We start from the raw sequence: 20,524 nt of genomic DNA, 5'->3' as shown, positions 1-20,524 counted from the left end.
ATTCAGCCTCCCAAAATATGAAGACACCTTACTCCTTGTTTACTTACAGAACAATACATAGCACACTGAGGCAGCATATGATAACTATGGTATTAGCAAAAGACAGGTATGCGTTGACCACAATAGCCTATGTGACAGAGTCAGGCCAGACGTCTACAGGAGAGTAGCCCTACTGAGGTCCAGGATGTGGGCACTCTACAGAAACAGCAGTAGAAGTGAAATATATTAGCCCCAGATTAATAAGGTCACTGTTCCCAGGGTAAAATAACAGGCTAGTCTAGAACTAGCAGGAACCAGAATCAATCAGGGCAATCAAGCCAAATTAAAGCACCTGGAGCCAATTAGGAGGTTTGCAGAGGCAAGTGAGTCAGGCTAATCAGAGCAGCTGGGACCAATTAAGAACCAGTTGAGATGGATTAAAAAGGGCTTCTCTGCTGGTAGCTCACTACATGCAAGGAGATGAGGAAAGGTGCTGTGGAGGATCTGGAAGCACAAGCACAAGCACAAGCACAAGCACAAGCACAAGCACAAGCACAAGCACAAGCACAAGCACAAGCACAAGCAGGAACTGGAAAGAAGAATCTGTGACTAAGGAAGGTGTTGGGAAAGACCATGGGGAAGCAGCCCAAGGAATCGTAGCTGTCACATAGCTGTTACTGGAGACTTTTGTAGGCAGCTGCTTTCACAGGGTCCCTGAGCTGGAGCCAGAGAAGAGGGTGGGACATTGCAGCACAGGAACAAGACCAGTTTTGGTAAAGGGGTTGTCCTGCCCTGTAGCAATTTAAGGGGCCACAGAGATTATGGAATTTGGTTTCCCCACTTTTCCCCATGCTGGCTAATAATGGGCATAGCTCAACAAACAGCAAGCTGTGCCCTAGAGAGAGTGCCTGAACTGAAGGCTGCTGTGAGCCTCTGAGGCAAGCAATCCACCTGAAAGTGCAGGACCTGTCAAGACTGAAGAGGAGTTTTATCATACTTGCCACTGTGCTTCAGTCTTGACCAGAATTTTGGGACCACACCTACATGTGACAGAGGTATAGCAGATCCTCAAAAATTACAGGCACAAGAGTTTTGAACTGGTCAATCCACACTCCATTTGGAACTGGAAGTATGAAATCAGGCAGCAGAAGAGACCGGAAAAAAAAACTCGCAAAAGAGAGCAAATGCAGTACAGTGCTGTAGTACTGTATTAAATGTAAACTGCTAAGAAAGCAAAGAGAATTTTTTTGTTTAAAAAAAGTTTTGATAAGGCGAGGAAACTGTTTATATTAAGATGGTTCAAAGTGGTTATTTTCTTCTGCATAATAAAATTTCAAAGCTGGATTAAGGCAATGTTCAGTTGTAAACTTTTGAAAGTACAAAACTATAATGTTTTGTTGCAGTGATGAACACTTCCAAGTTATGAACAACCTCCTGCAGTGTTCGTAACTCAGTAATTCTACTTTAAATGAGTCTTAATGGCCTGTTCGCTCCTGGGCTTCTCTGCTCAGTCAGAAAAGGGCAAATAATGTAAAGTGAAATTGTTTATCATGTAGGCCATGCTGACCTCTAAAGAGAGCATTTCATACTGACCACGCAAAAGCTGTTGACGGAGATCCAAGCACTGTATAAAGTGTATGATGAGGTACCTTTTATACTGTAAACAATCTAGTGTAACTTCTTGGATTTAACCAGCAATCTCTCACAGAAAATGTTCTTATAGTATTAATGATACAGAACATTTATTATTATGATATTTCTGAATGGAATGCACTGGCAGCCATTCAATAGGGTTGCTGAACATATTAGCAGATGGTTGACATATTTTACATTGACAAGTTACAACTGTGACTGTATCTGAAATTACAATATAGCATTACACAATTTCAGAAGTTGCAGGCTATTAGCTCTGCCCCCTGCACTGTACGTAACATAGGTTACTTGACTAAGCCTTCTTGCCAATAAACCTCATTAGCTGGCAGAGACTGGGAGAGAAGAAGAAACTCCATTCTATTAATTGCCTGGGGATAAATGTGAGGCATGAAAAAAGTTAAAATAATTGGCAAAAGCACATCGTGCCAGGTATTAGGCATCATACATGCAAGACAGATCATCTCTAGCAAACGCACAGACTTTATTAATAGAAACACTTCCCTTTTCTGTAACCAGTTCTACTAACAGTTTGCTGTGTTTTACCCTCTCTCTTTTCTGAGAGAGGCTATAGTCTGAATTTTAAAGGGGTAAAACCCTTAGACTGTTTAAATCTCACCTTTGCCAGTATGGGCACATGTGACCAGCTGAAAAGATGCCATAACCCCAATGAACTTCATGCAATCTAATTTACAGGTGTAAAGCCTGAAGGAACTAGGAAAAGAGCTGGGGTAACCTCCACCCCACATTAAACACTGTTCCCCTTTCAGAATGCTTGCCCAAACCACATTCAACATTTGATGGAGAAAACTTTTTAACAGGTGACTAAACTCTGTTGAGGGAAGGCAGAAGGGAAAGCCCTATTTTACAATTTACAGCTGGTATCCACAATCATTCACAGAAGGCATCACTTTGGATTAAACCAGAAGTCTAGATATAAAGGCCTATCTAGAAAGGGAGACTTTTATTTAACCCTCTCTAGCAAATTCTTCTCCTCTGTCACCCTGTGCTGCTTCAGGATCCAAAGAATGTCTACTCTTCCGATAGCTTTTGTAATGTGGAAATCTCACCAGAGAAAGTGGATTGAGGTCTCCAGACTCACTGTACATTGCACTGAACACATCACTCTCATCAAGCTACTCAACAGCCATCACACTGTCCCAGTTTTCAGTTGCCACCCATACTGGATGGACATGACATCCTGACCAGGAGCGAAAGACTCTACAAATTTGATTACAAACTTTCAGTGGTCTCCAGTGCTGCCTCTTATATAACGCGCCTATTCACATTATCCTAAGCAGATGGGGATTTAAAGGAACTGGTTGAGTCCTAACACATCAGGTTGGCCCTGCTACATTTCATGAGTCACGTAACACTATTTCCCATCTTCCAAAATTCTGTTTAGGACTTTTTGTCTTGCTCTTACCATATTTGCCAGTACATAACCAGCCAGTGATGGCTATGGTGATATGAAGTTGTTTCCCTTCAGTTAAAGGGAGGAATTCAAACTCCTCGATGGCTCCCACTCGTTTCTTCATCTTGTAGCCTACATGTATAGAAATCGCAGAGTAATTGCAGGGGCTGCCAACAGCAAGAAATTAATAACAAATTTTTAGCTCTTTGCTAGGCTGACCAGATGGGATGGCAGCAGGAGCCATTATCTGATACAGTTAACAACTGTCTGCTATTAAACCATTGTTCTTAAAGCCAAAATGGAGGATTCTACTTCCTGTAGTTAGCTAAATGCTAAATGAAACTGGTCTATGAATCTGTCTACAAGAGGGCCAGAGAACCTGTGGCTAGAGGGCCATATCCAGCCAGATGCTTAACTTCTTTCAGGCTATGGAGCCCTCTCACAGGGCTGAAGCTGTACATGCCAGCTTGTCCTGCTGTGGGGGAAGCCTCATGGCTCTGTGTCTCCCCCCACAAGAGTTGAAGCCATGAGTGTCAGCTTACCTTACTCTGGGGAAAAGCCCTGAGCCTCACAAAACCCTCAGGCGGGTGAGTTGCTCATGATTGTTTTTTTTTTCTGTGGGTCAATGGCCCATGAAAGAAAAATGGTCTCCCAATCTGGGGCATACAGTGTTTAATCCAGGGGTCATCAACCAAGGGCAAGAAGAACCACTTTTTTTGAATTTGGTAAAACCTCACTAATTCAAGAGCTGCAGTGCATGTGAATATGAGATGGCCATTAATAAATAACGTTAAACCATATTTTTTGCAACCCCTATGTTAAGAACAGCACATATCCAATGATTTGTAATGTGATACGTGTTTAATGTAGGACATTCACAATTTTTTTACATATTCTATTTCCTCACACTCTAAATGTGTTTGTTTGTACGACTATCTTCCTGACTTTCACTCTCAAACCTGTTTTAACTATGCCAATTTTACTTCATGTTTAATTTCAGTTTTCTTTCTTAAAATGCGTATTGCCCTTCACAGCAGGAATGCCACAGATTTCCTTTTCCTTTTCAAAATCAAGACTATTAGGAACACAAGGAAAACACAGATACAGTATCATATCCCACAACTCGCTGCATGTATTAAAGGGGGAAATTATCCAACGTTTTGAGACCACATATTGTTTGCTATTTAGATGCAAGACTTTCATCCTTTATCGAAAATAATCATAAGGGGTTTTTTTTGTTTTTACTTTGCAATTATAGTGTCAGGAGCCACGAAGAAGTCCTTAAAGAGACACGTGGCTCCTGAGCCACAGATTACAGACCCTGGTCTAATCTGAATTGCCTCTAACCCAGGGAAAATTGCTACACTGTCAGAGTATCAGAGAGGTAGACGAGTTAGTCTGTATCTTCAAAAACAACAAGAAGTCCTGTGGCACCTTATAGAGACTAACAGATATTTTGGAGCATAAGCGTTCATGGGCATTTTTTGCATCTGATGATGCAGGTCTTTGCCCACGAAAGCTTACGCTCCAAAATATCTGTTAGTCTATAAGGTACCACAGGACTTCTTGTCATCAGAGTGTGGCACAGTATCTTATTTAGCCTTGGGAAGAGGGCCAGTGCAGGGCCCTGAAGATCAGTGGCAGGCGGAGAACCAGAGGCTGAGTTCTGCTGCTGTAGGAAGAGATTGCTTAGTCTACAGTATCTTGTGCAGACCTCTCACTCCAGAGACAAGTCATTAAACACCCGACTTTGCACACATTAGCATGTGGTTTGGGGGTTCAGAATCTAAATCTCTTATCTCACCAGTAAGGCCAGCTCCTGCTGCTCCAAATAGCGATGCCATGACAGCGATTCCAGCCGTTGACCCTAAAGCTGCTGCCCCGGCACTTCCAATGATAGTTGCAGCACCAGCTGCAACAAGAGGGGCAGCAAGACCCCCTGTCAAACCTAAAAGTTGAAAAAAGCGAGAACTCTAGTGCATGATCATTGCAGAAGAGAAACAGATTTTCCTGTCTGTGTGCTGTGTCAGCAGCTGGGATAACCTCCTATTGTGAGACTAGCTAATGCACAACACGGTGAAGCCACCAGCCTCCCACAGAGGAACTTGAAGTGGGAAGGGATCTCCCCCTTCCCCTGAGAAATACAGTATGACCTTGTCCACACTGCTTTGTCAACACAACCCAGATGCTCAGAGACCCCCTCTACTTGCTGAGTCTCCAGCCTGGATTCTCCCCTTGCTATCATCAGTATAAATTGGGACTGACCTCACTAAACTCAAAGGAGAAACACTGGTGTAAGTTAAAATAGATTTCAGCCATCTCTTAGTAGAAAACCCCAGGCTAATCCCACATTATACTGATTTTGGAATGTCTCAAAAAGATGATGTGCTTGAATCTCTCTAATACAAGGGTAAAGGAGAAAAAAATCTTTAAAGAAGCAGATCCTCAGCTCAAGGAAGGGATGTCAATTTTACATCAGCTGAGGAACTGGCCCTATGTTTTAATACATTTGAATCACTGAAAAGTTCTGCTTAAGAGATCAGCTGAGTGATTCAGCTCAAGTTTGTCCTGGAAAATCAACTCAGAAGGCTGAAAAGTACATTTACTCCCATCTTCAGCATCTTGTAAATCAACAGTTGCTTCCTAGAAACCAACAGAGTTACATAACTCTAGCACTGGCCTGAGAAGAAAAATGAAGCTCCAATGCCCTTAATCCTTGAGGCTTTGGTTTTACAAAGCCTATTCAAAGTTTCCTGACTTTTGGCATTTTCCTTGTAAACAATTTTAACTATTACCTGGAACGTGACACCATTATAAGCAATGAATGTGTTAAAATGCGAGCTAAGGCGAAGATGTAAGCACAGCTGATGTTGCTCAATGAATCATTTCAGAATACTCCCACTCTGCTCTTGCCACCATCTGTGGAACTCAGGCAAGCCCCAGAAACTGTAGGGCGGTCTCACCTATCACTGTTCCGCCTCCGACTGTAGCCAGGCCAATCATCAGGTATCTCCTCCATTTCCTCTTCCTTTCTTTCTTTCTTCTTGATGCTTCCGCAGTTCTGGGTGGGAATAAAAATCATGACAGCTGACATGGAAGTCTGACAGACAACACCACAACAGCTAGAGATGATTATCCTCTCTTGATTCACAGCATAGAATTTTACTACTGGGACCAGTTTGCACTGTCAGGCAGTTGTGCATTTCAACAACACTTTTAGATTTGTTACTTCAAAAATAAAGCCACAGATTTAAACTGACACAAACAACAGACAACAAAACCCAACAGAAGCGACTCACCTAGAAAACCCATCCCAACACAGGACTGCAGCTTGTGCAATGAAAAAAAAGCAAATGTTTTAGCATCCATGTACAGATTACGTACATGTAACAATAATCAAACAAAATGTCTTGAAGTCTGCAGAATACTCAACGCTTTTTTATATTACTATGCAGAACATGCCATTCAAAAGTGTCTCACTGAGAAGGATGGTGATCTACACGTGAAACATGAGGTTGGATAGCTTGGGAGTTGGTATTATGGACCAGAGAGCCTTTTGCTTCCGGTTAGCTGTGCTTATACAGTTTGCAGGGCCCAAGCCAGCACACTGTTAGTGACATCTGGCTGGCTGGAGTATGGGGCCCTCAGCAACTGCCTTACTCACCTTGCCCTAAAGCCAGGCCTGCTTCTGGCCACTGGTTTGAATCCAGCCCAGTTTGGATAGACAGTCATTTGCCAGCTATTGAGTAGGTGGTGTAGATCCCTTTCTCAGTAGGCAAGTGTCCACACAAAAGATTGCACTACCTAGAACCCTCGCTGGCTGGCTCTGCAGACATCAAAGACTGAACTGTTCTCATCTCTGCACGTGAACCCTCCAGCTGGGAGCTCGCAGAACATTTCTAAGACTCAGCCTGCGAATAAATAGTGTATAGGGCTGCAAATCCGACACCGTTACAAGCAATCCAGGGTATATCTTCATGGGAAACAAACCAACCCCCTAGTCCAGGGGTCAGCAACCAAAACAGCAAGAAGAGCCATTTTTTTTTTTAATTCAGTAAAAATCTCAGAGCTGCAATGCACGTGAATGTGAGATGGCCCTTAATAAATAATGTCAAATGGTACTTTTTGTAACCCCTATTTTAAGAACGCAGTGCACACAATAATTTGTAATGCAATACATGTTTGCTGCAGGATGTTCACCATTTATCAAAAATAATCAGATTTTTTTTTTTAAACTTTGCGATTGTAGTGTCAGGTGCCACAAAGACCTCCTTAAAGAGCTGCATATGGCTCTGAAGCCACAGGTTGCAGACCCCTGTCTAGTCAGTAAGCTTCACTTGTCAGCTCTGCAGAGTTAGTCTTGCATTATAGTGCTAAAAACAATGGTGTAGATGGTCAAGCTCAGGCTCCCAACCTTAAATCCCAAGACAGTTTTCAGAGCCCAAGCTTTGGTCCAAGTCCAAATGTCTACACTACTATTTTTAGTGCAACAGCATAAGCCTTGCAAGCTTGTCTGTAAACCTGGGCTGTGAGATTCACCGATGAAGGGTAGGTTCTGCCAGGTAGACATGTCCCTTTCATGTTAAGGGCACTGACTCAAAATACTAATTTTTGGACCAAGACTGTCAGACACCAAGGAGAAACCAGAAATGAACAAGGATTCCAGGGAATGTTGTGGCTCAGTGAATGACATTTTAAAGGTTATGTCTGGAGTTGGAGCTGGAATTGGACTTAAACCCCTCTGCAGAAAGCAAACAAACACCCTCTACCCCCAAACAAAGAAACAAACAAAAAACCCAATGAGGCAAGCTCCACATTTGCAATCTCATTTCAACTTCTTCCTAGGTACTGGCTGTACGTCAATCCTATTTAGCAGCCACTTTTATGAAAGCTACACATAGAGGAAAAAAAGTGCTACTTGACTGCTGGGCTCCGAGAACCACAAACCAAATTAACAGCAGAAAGCTGGAGTCGCTGTTGGAAGTAAGATGGGGCTTTGCTTCCTGATATTGTTTTGTGACTGCTTTAAACTCTCCACTAGTTAACAGCTACCGAGGTGACAGACCCTCACTGGGGCGGACTGCAATGTGAGGGATAGAAAAGACTACTGAAGAATAAATGACTGTGGAAAACAAATAATTCCCTTTCTCTGTATTGTGGAAGAGATGTCAGCAGAAGGCTTCCTTTCTGTTCTTAGGTCTGATAAACACGGTCAAAATTCAGGCAGGAAGCAACCTCTTCTATTGTACTAGAGAGGTTCTAAACTGTGTCAGGCAATCATGTCAGTGTAGTTAAGTAAGACCTAGACCGAGCCAGCCAGTGCTCCTTGGCTCCTGTTTAACTGGGCCCACTGTAATGAGCAATGGATCACAGGCTGATGTAAAGTTTGGTTTTCTCAGTTACAGTTTCGTTATGCTGTTCTGACAGATTTATGACAAAGGGCCAGTCGAAAGGCAAGCCAGTGGCACCACTCGGATGCTCAGCTTTAACATGAGCAGGAGGAACCTAAAGTTCTAGCATTGGGATCACTCTGGGAAATACAGCACTCCAGCAGGGTCCTGCTCACCGCCCCTTCCAAATATCCCCAGACACGAGTCAGGCTCAAATTTTATCGGTTGGGGAAAGGTATGTGCTCTGCTCATTCACTAGTTGCACAATGATGTTACATTGTTGCTTATATTCAAGCCACAGGGGATCCTCCTCCTCACCCCTTAGCCCATAACAATCCCTAACTGTCTGGCTTCACAACTAACTCACTCTTTCCAGCAGGAGCCCTGTCATCTCATGTCTGATCCTGAAGCAAAACACTGAGCTTGCCAGCAAAGTGCTCAGGACCAAAGTGGAAAAGGGAGGTTACTGCTGATCTTCATTTCCAGAGAATGAAGTCAGTTTGTGAATCTACTGTGCTATGCATAAGCTGCTCTTGCTATTGACTTGTGTAAAACTCACACAGTAGCAAGTCATAGTAACAGAGAGTAAGCCGTGCTAGTCTATACACTACCAAAACAAAAAGCAGTCAAGCAGTAGCAAGTCATGGCTATGGGACATTACCAGAACAAGAAGTTCCAACAAGATTTTAAAATGATGAAACATACCTGAATGAGCATGAAGCTAGCAATAATATTAGTTAAGAGGAAAACTGACAGGGCTTTTCAAGCCTCGTGTTACAGGGCACAATCAGCTGCTATGTTGCCTCAGATCATGAGTTCATCAGATCTTAACATAGTATGCACTTACAACGCAGCTTTTCATCTGGAGACCTCAGCAAGCTCTGCAAAGCTTAGCTAAACAAATGAGAATTGGTTAGGGTATATTTCATTACATAGTAAACTCTTTAATATCCAGCAGCTCCAGGCCTGGGAGGTTGCTGGATATTCAAATATTCTGGATAAGAGAGAGGTATACCTAGCAATGCATAACACTAAAGAAAAACAGGGTTAGATATCAAGAAACATAAAAAATATGTTCAGAATACTTTTTTTTTTTTTTTTTTTTTTTTTTTTTTACTATTTGCTCTATTTATTTGGATTTACTTTCACTACACTGTACTTATGGAAAACATAACTAAAATTTACTTGTGGTTAAAATGCTGTTATTTGAGAGTTCCTAAGGAGACCATCCATCCTGTTTTCGGTGGGACAGCCTCATAGTTCAGGCGCCAGGAAGGCATCCCAATTTCTTTTCATGAAGAGGCTAATTGACCTATATTTGGGCCCCATACTGGCTGACCTTTTCCCCAACAAGCGCAAGCGCAGCTGCAGGCCTCTGGAGAGCACATACTCACCTTCACTCTGACCACACCAGAGGGAGCCAGCAGGGGGCCCAATGGAGTTAGGGGTATGATGGGGCGTGGGGTGAAGTACCTGCCATCTGGTTCTTGGCTCCCCATGCCTCGGAGGAGCCGGAAGTGCACCAGCACAGCTGCCACCCGGATCCCATCTCCCTATGGCTTAGGGAAGCTGGGAGCACTCCTGTGCAGCTACCACCCAGTTCCAAGCTTCCTGCACCTTGGGTGGAGCGGGGAGTGCACTGGCGTGGCTGCCGCCCCATTCCCGGTGCCCCAAGGCATAGGACAGCCAGGGAGGTCCCACAGGGCAGTAGCCCTTGGCAGCCACAGCTGGGGAGCCACCCCCCTCCCAACCCCTTCCCTTCCCTGTCCCATATTAAGAATAGGGAGATAAGGTCACCCTAAACGTTCCGGATGACAGAATGCTGCACATAAAAGAGTTTACTGTATCCCTTTTTCAGAAGAAACTGAGATAGGCTTGTCTGAAGGTCAAAGGGAGTAAGCGGAAGGATTGCAAACAGACATCAGGCATTGATTCCCAGTCCTCTGATCTCACTACTAGGTCACACAGAGAGGAGTGAGTTTATTAGTACTTGGATAGCAGACCTTCAAAGAAAACCCAGGCATTGATGTTGACAATTAGATTTCCTAGATGACCTTGTGAAGTCACCTACCCACACTTTGGCTCAGAGAGGTGCTGTTAGATGAATTCAACGATGTTAAAGAAGTCTGAGAGACTCACATGGACAGCACTGGTTAAGTTATCTGGACCTGTCCTGTGGCAGAGGTGGTTGCATTTCAGTGATAAGTTAAGGGGATGCTTACATACATAGTTTGTAATGTGCTTTGAAAGCCTTCTGGCACTGAATTCAATGCAACCACATTAACGTACACCAACTTAAGATATGACCATTTCCATAAATGATACCTGGGGTGTGTCTTTCAAAAACAATAAGTCACGTCTCTGAATGTGTAAAGAGCTCAACTTTGTCAAACTTTGCTGAAAAATACAGCATGACAATCACCTGAAGGAACGAGGAAGGAAAATAACCCAGCACACCAGAATACAGAAGAAAGTTGTCACAATCTGAGATGTTACTTTGAGAAGAACAGGGGGAAAACACCACAATAAAAGTAAAACTTGGCTACAGACGGGGAAGGGCTTATTTACGTACCACTTTAGATCACACCCAGAGGGCTGTAAGTTTCAGTCTCCACTGGTGTGGATGAGGGCAGTAGTAGTACTGTACCGGACTACATTAATTTGCATTATGGAACTTTGGGTGTGTCACAGCAGGGTTCACACGGGCCGCTTTGTGAGTGACATGATAGCGCAGACTAAAATTTACACTCCTCTGGTACTGACTAAAGCACTGTGTAGAGAAGTTCAAATGTTAAACTATATTTTCTGACAGTGACATGTAAGTCAATAGCATTTGAATTACAAATCACATGAAAAGCCTATTGTGACAGAAATGGTAATTTCCTAAAATATCCACAGAAACCTTCTTGATTTAAGTTTGGTATCTTTGGAATCCATTATATTAAATGCAAAGATTATGTATTATTGTGCAACTGGATCATCAAAACACTATACTGAACAATACAGCAGACCAGAATGGTCTTTTGGGACAATATATATGAAGCAGATTTCCTGGGAAATATCAAAGGGGAGGTGAATGCAAATCCCTTCCCCTTGGTTACACAAGAACCAGACTTTTGAAGCTATGCACCAAGGAGGGAACCACTGTCTGCCGATTATTTATTCTCAAAGACTGATAATATAGGACCCAAGAAACAGGCTGATCTTTGCAGTCTGCGTGCTTTTTCTGAGCTCAGGCAATTACAAACTAGTAACCACAGAAAAACCTGTTGGTAGGATTTCAAGGACTGACTCCTGTCAGAGTCCCACTGACATTGGTGATGAGGTATGGTTTTTGGTAAGCTTACTAGCATTCTTTTAATGGTGTTTTCTCTCTAATGCTTTCACCTGAAGAATAAATGTACTTGCTTAGAAAGAGCTGTGTGGTAACTCACAGCTGCTGGCAATCACCTTGTTCATAGTCTTTGCAGAATATTCAAAGCACAGACACTGGCAAGGTTAGGTGCTGTGCTTGTCTACAATAACAGAAGGCTGAACAGTTGTTTATGAATAAATCAGGAGGTATGGATATTCAGTTCTCCACCCAAGAATGGTGATGGCTGAGGAGTCAGGAGACTAGAATAAGTGCCCCTGGTGACTCATAAGGGGGAAATACTGATGCATATGCCCAGAACTGTGACATGTTACTTTGAAAATACAGCCATTATTGCCCTTTATTGTGTACATTTAAGCTGTAAATTAATCATAAACCAGACCTTGGACATAAGGAACCATATCAGTTTTGTTAGTCACTGTCAATAGGTTCACATCACAGCACTTGAGGAAATAGGTGCATAGGAACTGCCAAACAGGCCCACTGACCTGTTTCTGACCCCAGCACCTTAAGAAGTGGTAATGCAGTAGACTCCTGAGTTACACGAGGGTCGAGTTCCTGGGCAACCTCAAATTTCGCACAAGTCAGGGAGAGGTAGGAACCAGGCTGCAAGCTGGCTCCTGGCTCCCCTCTGGTGGTTGGTGCGCTGGTCAGTTTCCCAGCTCTCACAAGCCCAAGGGATCCAGAAGCTAGGCTGTTGCCTGGTTCCTTGCTCCCCTGGTCTTGCAGGAGCTGGGAAACTGACCAGCACACAACTGCTGGTCAGTTTCCTGGCTCCCATAGCTGTGGGAAGCTGGGGAGAAGCAGCACCCTCACGGCTGTCTGTCCCCTGGCTCCCCCAGCTGGGGGAAGCTGGGGAGAAGCCATGCCACTGTGGCTGTCCGTCTGCAGCTCCCCAAGCTGGGGGAAGCCAGGGAGAAGCCGTGCCATGTGGGCTGGCTGTCTCCCAGTTCACCCAAATGGGGGAAGCCAGGGGGTAAGCTAGCGCAGTGCAGCTGTCTGTCCACCAGCTCCCTCAGCTGAGGGAAGATGGGGAGAAGCCTCACTGATGTGGTTCTCTGCCCTCACACCTTTCCCCAGCTGGGGCAGCTGGGTGAGCAGACAGCCAGGCAGAGCAGCTTTTCCCCTGCTTCCCCCAGCTGGTGGAGCTGTGGGCTGGAGTGGAGAGCTGGCAGAGGAGCTGCACTCTCATCAGCCCCCAGGAACCCCAGGATTTTGACTCATGTTAATGCAAGTGAAGTACGAGTTGAAATCATGTATATCAGAAGTTTACTGCACGTACAAAGGACAATTAATTATGGAATGACCTGAAGATTAAGTTTCTTCCTAACCCATCATTAAACCCTGAAGCATGGAAATTTATTTCCTTTCCCTACTTGGATTTTTTTAAATATTCCAGCTAACATAACTATGGACACTTTCATTATATATGCCGTTATCTAATCCATTTGGGATCCATCTAAGCACTCTGTATGGCTGATGGAGACAACTTTAGAGCAAGCACCCAACTCTCATACAATGCAGTTTTGCTGAAATATGACAGACAGACAGACAGAAACAGTGTGCGAAATCCTGGCACTACTGAAGTCAATGGCAAAACTCTCTTTGACAACAACAGGGAGAAGCATTCCCCAATACAGCATACATAGCCTTTTAAAAACATTCCATATTTTCCTCATTTTGCATATAATGTGACAAAAAACCTCTGGAAGTTGAGAACATCTGTGCTGCCACCAAGGGCTACACCCTTAATGTCAGTGCGAAAAAGTGCACGTGCCACGATTCCATAGACACAGGGATATTCTGACACTTCGTCTATCACACATGCAGTTATCCAATTATCCAGTTAACCCTCCCCGCTTGCAGGCTCCCACAGTTTAGGCTACAGCCAGAGCCTGAACATCTGCATAGCACATAAACAGCCCCTTAGCCTCAGCCTTGAGTCAGCTGGTATTAGCCAGTCTGGGTTTTTAATTGCAGTGTATTGTTAACAAGTTTGCTGAAGCCACTCGTCTCTTTGGTTTGACCATCAGCCTAGGAAAGATTAAGGTACTGCTCCAGTCTGATGCTCTCCCCACTTCAATCTCTATCGAAAGAACAGAGTTAAAAACAGTGGACGAGTTCAAATACCTCGTCAGTGTGATAGCCAACGATGGCTCCCTTGACAAAGAAATCAATGCCAGGATCTGCAAGGCCAACCAGGCACTAGGATGTCTGAGAGCACAAGTGTTGAATCAGCACAATATCCGACAGTCCACTAAACTGAAAGTGTACAAGGCTGTAGTCCTGACAAGTCTCTTGTACAGATGTGAAACCTGGACCTTGCACAGAAAACATGTGAAACTGGGTGGTGTCAAAGTTTGACTCAGACTCACAATTTATCAGACCACTCTGTTTTATTAGCAAAGCCGCTCTGCTAATACATTTAGAAGTGAGCCCCCCAAGTGGGGCTTGTGTCTCTTAATTTATACAGTTTTTTGGAGAACAAGTTACAGACAAGTTACAGACAAAAGAAGAAAAAGAGTTTAGTCACCACCCTTCGAGATCCCTGAGACCAGTCACGTATCTTCAATTACCTGCCACCCTTAATCTCCTTTAACAGCTTCCAGTTAACTTAACTAATTGCCCTTCACACCTTCCATGCTGATGCCTGCTTCTTAGACGCGCTGGCTCCATCTTAATTGCTTCTCCATTCAAAAGCTAACTGTCCCTATGTGTGCTCCCTCAGATACTTTGTAACATGTTTTGGCATGCCCTCTCATATACAATGTATCCAGCATGTCCCCTTATACAACGTTATACTTATACAATGTTATACTTCCACAGTGGAGAGCTTCCACACATGCAGCCTGAGGTCAATACTGCACATTCGATGGCAGGATAGAGTCACAAACCTGGCAGTCCTTGAAAGAGCAGGAACCACAAGCATTGAAGCCATGATTCTGAAAGCCCAACTTCACTGGACAGGGCACGTCATACGAATGGAGGAGTCAAGAATCCCTAAGCAACTCCTCTATGGTGAGCTCTCCCAGGGCAAAAGGAATCGAGGCAGGCCTCCCAAGACACATAAACACTGCATGAAGGCCAGCATTGCTCATGCTGGATTAAAGCCAAAGCAGCTAGAGCAGCATGCAAAAGAACAAACAAGCTGGCACGCTCTCGTATGACACGTACGACAATCTTGAAGAGCAGCGATGAATACACCTGATTGATGCTCGTGAGAGGAGGAAAGCAAGAGCAGCACCTGCACCGAGAGAGCAAGGACAATTCCTTTGCCCCTACTGTGAACACCCATGTCGTTCAAGGCTTGGACTCCTCAGCCGCATGTGAGTCCACAACCAATGAGCCTGTGCAAGCTCAAGATGTCATTGTTGGACATGATGGACGACCAAGAAAAAAAAGACATGCCCACTGTGATTTAGTTGGCAGTAGCGCTTATAAACCCAGGCCATGGGTCCGGAGCCTTTATGCTAGACACTGTAAATATGGAACAAATACACACACTCCCTGCCCCAAAGAGCTTACAAGTTACAGAAATGTCTGAAGAGGTTAGTATTATCACGGCAATGGTAAGATGAATACTTTGCACTTTGACAGTGCTCATCAGTTGAGGATCTCTAAGTGTTTTACAAAGGCAAGTATATTTTACAACTGTTTTACAGATGGGGAAATGACGTGTTTAATGTCACACAAAAGCTCTGTGGCAGAGTTCGGGGAGGAGTACAGAATCCCCTTCCCTTTGCTTGTCGTATTTCATATTTACATTTAATATACCATTATTTTTTGACACGTTGCCAAGTAGCACTTAGATTTCATGTGCCCCATGCCAAAGTAACATTAGCTTATATTCTTCTGAGATAATGTACCTTCTCCAACAGGACTGTAACTTTCACTGTGTAATGGAAATCCTTCATTCTCAGCAGTGCTAGATGATATTTTCTCCTGTGTGGATTAATGAACATGATCAGATTTTGCTGAGGACAAACTGGGCAGCTGCCCAAGAGTTACAGATGACTTTTTCAATGCTCCTTGCTGCAGGACCTTTCATGTTTCATAATCACAAGTGTTTGGATGATCCGGTTGTGAGGCATTTGTAGCTTTCTGAAATGCTGTGCTTTATCATCTATGGATGGAAAAGAGTAGAAATGGTGGTGGTACCAGCAGGTCTTCTGCAAAACAGACAGACACCTTCCTCTTGTTTGCCTCACCAGAAACTGAAGGACATTGAGAAGACAGGAATGCAGCTAGGTGGCTTTTACGCTCAGCACTGGGAGCTGGAGGTAGGTTCAGGGACGACTGGTTGCTGAATCCTGCCCATAAATACAATATCGTAAAGCTATCAGCAGAACTTTAATCTTCATTGCAGACTGGTCATGACAGGTATGAACTGCTTGTGAAAGTTCCCACATTTCTGGTATTTCACCTAGTGAACTGAACTTTAAGGTTCTCAGTTGGGTTGTAAGGCTGGTTTTTTCCATAAGGGTAATTAACTGCCTCTTGTTTTTTCTACATCCTCAGTGACTTCAGATTTACAGCTGCTTCTCTTGGACCATAAATTGAGTTCAACCAGACTTTATAAGCTGATTCTTCAGTGATGAAAGGAAACAAGTAGGTTTTATTAGGCATTTGACCTAACTCCTGTCATGTTTTCGTACCACAGAGTTTAACATTCCATGCTACAACAGAGAAGGTCACATCTGTCATTCAGACCTGTCAGATATCAACACCATTGATTCAAATATTTGGAACACTGCTATGCAGAAGCTATGACAGAATGTACCCCTTTGTCCAACCTCTACATCAGGGTGGGCAAACATTTTGGCCTGAGGACCACATCGGTGTATGGAAGTTGTACGGTGGGCCATGGGGGCTCACGTACTTGAGGCTGGGGTGCAGGCAGGGGCGAGGAATGTGGCTCGGGGTGCAGACACAGGGTTGGAGTAAAAAATGAGAAGTTCAGAGTGGGGGAGGGGGCTCTGGACTGGCAAAGACGGTTGGGGTACATGGGGGTGAGGGCTCTGGCTAGAGACTCTGAGGTGGGGCTGTGGATGTGGGGTTAGTGGTCCAGGAAGTGCAGTGGGCTGGGATCAAGGAGTCTGAAAGAGTGGAAGGCGGGTCTGGGATGAGGCAGAGGGTGGCTGGGGCAGAGGATGGGGTCAGAGGAGCAGACTCTGGGTGGTACTTATCTCAAGCGGCTCCCAGAAGTGGCAGCATGTCCACCGTCAGCTCCTATGTGGAGGTGCAACCAGGTGGCTCTGTGTGCTGTCCCCCAGACACTAGGGTACACCCATGCACCTCCCATTGGCCTCAGTTCCCAGCAAATGGGAGCTGAGGGAGGCAGCACACAAACTTCTGGCTGCCCCTCCACCTAGGAACAGGAGCGGGGGGATGTGCTGATACTTCCAGGAGGCATGCAGAATCACAGTACCTGCAAAACATGGCAAATTCCTGGCCTTGCTCCTCAGCAGGTGCTTGAGGGACGGACTGGATGTGCCCCGCAAGCCATAGTTTGTCCACCCATCCGCTACATACTATTGAAATAATATTTGTATAAAATATGTCACGTAAGGTATCACTGAAGACTCAGTATGCTAGTCCACAGTGTCCTGTAAAAAGGGAGCAAAAACCGGCAGGAAAACCAGCAAGGAAAAGCCTGACTGACACACAGACACTCTGTCTCCTGAATCTCAGCCAGGAATGTTTTCTAACAGAGGGACTGACACCATGAAAAGGAGGCCTTCTCTGTCTGTTGTTTCACATCATGCAAAGGGACAAAGGAAGTAGCTACTGAACAGGAGAAGAGGTCCTTGCCTATGAACCTGAGTCAGCAGGACTTTGAAAGTATGTGATGAGAAAAATTTTGCTTTGACTTTAACATTAGTTTGCCAAGTTAGGCATTAGTTGAATTTTATGCTTATTCTTCTTGTAACCATTTCTGACTTTCATGCTTCATTACCTATATTCATGTAATACCATTCAGGTCACACTCGGATGCACTATGACCCTGGCTGGTAAGAGCCAAAGTTTGGCTGGCTGGTTGCAGCATGGATCCAGAGATAGCTCGCAGTGACCTGCATGCTGAAGGCTATTTGTGAACAATTCAGACAGGAGGCTAAATCAGCCGAGCAATATAAGACGGACCCCAGTTAAGAAGGCAGGGGTGACAAAGCTACTTATTCCTCTAAATTGTGCCCTGGCTATGTCATAGCTGCCCATACTCACAATCTATCTGCGCATATATTGAGCCATGGGTGAAAGTTTCTGAATCACAAGAGACAGGCAAACCTTTTTTGTGACAAGTATAGGATAAAACTGCATATGCAGAGGCTGCCAAAATCTTGGCTGGCTCAGGCTGTCCTACAGACCCTTTTAAAAGGCAGAAGGCAGAGCAACTTCAAGTTGGACCCCTTTTCTTAGGGAAACTCTGTGAGGTTATAGTGGGGGATGATTTTGTATTTTCCACTCCCATCTTGCTCTTCCCACAACCAAAACAGTGCCACATACTCCCTGCTGCAAAGAGCTCTCTGTGGGCACTGACATTGGAGTAGCTGAACTTACATATAGGAAGTGGACAGGAAAAGAGAGATCCATGCTTGGACCTTTGGGCACAATATGGCTCTGTGATATGGCGTGTGAAGGGCTGCATAAGACCACCCCAGAAAGAATCATCACCATAATAAGACCAAGACACGTTGCTTAAAATGTCATAAAGACAACCTGGCAGATAGTGGGGTTGATGGCCAAACTTATTCCATCTGAACAGAGAGGAAGAAACGAGATATAGAGATAAAAGACAAGGGGGAAAGGCAGGTTATAAGTATGGAGCTGACCATGAGGACACCAAAGCACACTTTCGGGAGAAGACAACTTTTAGCTGTTGAGAAGTGAGAAACAGCACGTATGACAGCCAGAAGCAATTTCTATCCTATAGGGTGTATTGCAGAAAAGGCATGATCTTTTGCTGACTCAAGCCACCAGGAATCCCTGAAAGACTGGAGATATCAAAGCTATGGTTGGCCAAAGGGATCTCCTGCAATAGATACAGTGGAGAGATGGACTTCTCTTTTTCTCTGCATAGCAAAGCCATGCTCTCCTCTTCTTGAGTGTTAGTAAAACTATATTCTATTTATTGAAAGTCAGAGTAGGACACAGGAAATACCATTTTCCTTATTCTTGTCCCTTGCCAATATTCCTCAGCCCAGACCTGTGAGGTCCCTCTAGGAATGAAAGTTGTGGTCGGTTTCCGCATCCATGTCTTTAGTCTCTGGGGTCTCTCTATAGAGACTGCCAACAAAGGGCCAAATGGTGGCAGCAGATTTTGTTATATGGATACCAGATTGTTTCACAGTCTTACCCAAAAAGCTTCAAATGGTAATAATGGCCAGTTATGACTGACCATGCTGGATTTGAACCAATGACTATTAGGTGAACTTGGAAGACTCCATATCCTAATTTTCATTCTCCTAAAACAGGGATTCCCAGCCTATGGGTTGTGACCATATACAGCGCCACTCATTCCTCTGGCTTCCAGTCCCTGCCTTGCTGCATTGAAATGGAACTCAATTTAATTGATTTAATGGCTGGCCAGTAAACCAATTAAACTGAGTCCCATTTCAGCAGGCAGGGAGGGAAATGTCCATGCTGCAGGTGGGGAAAGAAAGTCTGAGGGCTGGGGGGAGCTGTGCAGAAGAGATGACGGCAGCCCAGCTAAGGAGCAGCAATGGCAGTGCACGGAGCTCATGTGAAATAGGTGCGGAGGGCGGCTTAGGGCTGACAGAGGTTTAAGCTGGTGGGGGGGATGTTTTGGGGCTGAGAGGGGTTTAAGCCAGGAGAGCGGGTGGGGGGTGGTGTTTTTCCCAGAGGAGATCCCTTCCCCCGTTTTGAATTGCCTTGGGTCACAAAGTCTTATTGAATTGTCAAAATTGGTCCCCCTCTCCAAAGTTTGGGAACCACTGTTAAGCCATCCACTCCCCCAGTAATAATGCTTAAAGGTCTTCTGCCCCATGATCTGTTTGTTAGTATCCATAGGAAAGTTTTTAAAGCAAAGCTTCCAAAGTATATAATGCAATTCTGCAGTAATCACTGACCTAAGAACTGATGGACTTGTGCAGTGCCCATTTGGCTAGGTTATGTTTTCTCTAATGATAGGAACCTGGAAACTAAGTCCCAGCCTAAATAAAACATAATTAGCCACTATTTTAACACCATCTCTCAGGGTAAAGAATTTTGCAAGCTAATCAAAACGCATCACCCCCATTACGTGCATTCTCACATTCTAGCACCTGGGACTGAGTCCATTTCTATCAGCCACAGCACAAAAAAAAAAAAAAAAAAAAATAAAATCCATCGATAGTGACCCTTGCTCCTGGGTTTCAGTGAAAACCCCTCCTCATCAGCTATATACAACCTTTGAGATTACCTGGACTCCTCATTTTTACAATCAAGTCATTAACGAGAAATTGTTGAGACAACTTTTCAGAAAGCCATAACATCTAAGCAACTCTGGGTCACAAATACTGACTAATGCGTTTATTAGCACTTGATTAGATTAAGCTAATAAATTAGTTGTGTTTAAACAGATCTCCTGCAAAGGAACTAAAATACACTTACCATTCACCATATTGCCTGGGATAACTAAAGTACAGTCTACTCTATCCCCATACCTGCCCAATCCATGGGCAGTAAGGCTTTGGCAGTTTCACAATGAAGGCCCTTACT

At 44.3% G+C, this 20,524-nt stretch overlaps 1 protein-coding gene across 8 annotated transcripts in view; it reads right to left on the bottom strand.

The window, feature by feature from the left end:
• Positions 1-20,524, bottom strand: part of TMCO4 (transmembrane and coiled-coil domains 4) — a 107,260-nt gene that overhangs the window by 57,764 nt on the left and 28,972 nt on the right. For all 8 annotated transcript variants that reach the window (XM_074975570.1, XM_074975564.1, XM_074975567.1 and 5 more), the window contains 3 exons: positions 6,007-6,104; positions 4,848-4,991; positions 3,056-3,175 (listed from right to left, as the gene is read on the bottom strand). In XM_074975570.1, coding sequence (XP_074831671.1) covers positions 3,056-3,175; positions 4,848-4,991; positions 6,007-6,104 — 362 coding nt within the window. The remainder of the gene's footprint in view (positions 1-3,055; positions 3,176-4,847; positions 4,992-6,006; positions 6,105-20,524) is intronic.

The sequence above is a fragment of the Carettochelys insculpta genome, chromosome 23 (assembly GCF_033958435.1).
Source record: "Carettochelys insculpta isolate YL-2023 chromosome 23, ASM3395843v1, whole genome shotgun sequence".
Classification (NCBI taxonomy): Eukaryota; Metazoa; Chordata; order Testudines; family Carettochelyidae; genus Carettochelys; species Carettochelys insculpta.
Note: the sequence above shows the minus strand (reverse complement) of the source record. Positions and strands in the feature narration are given on the sequence as shown.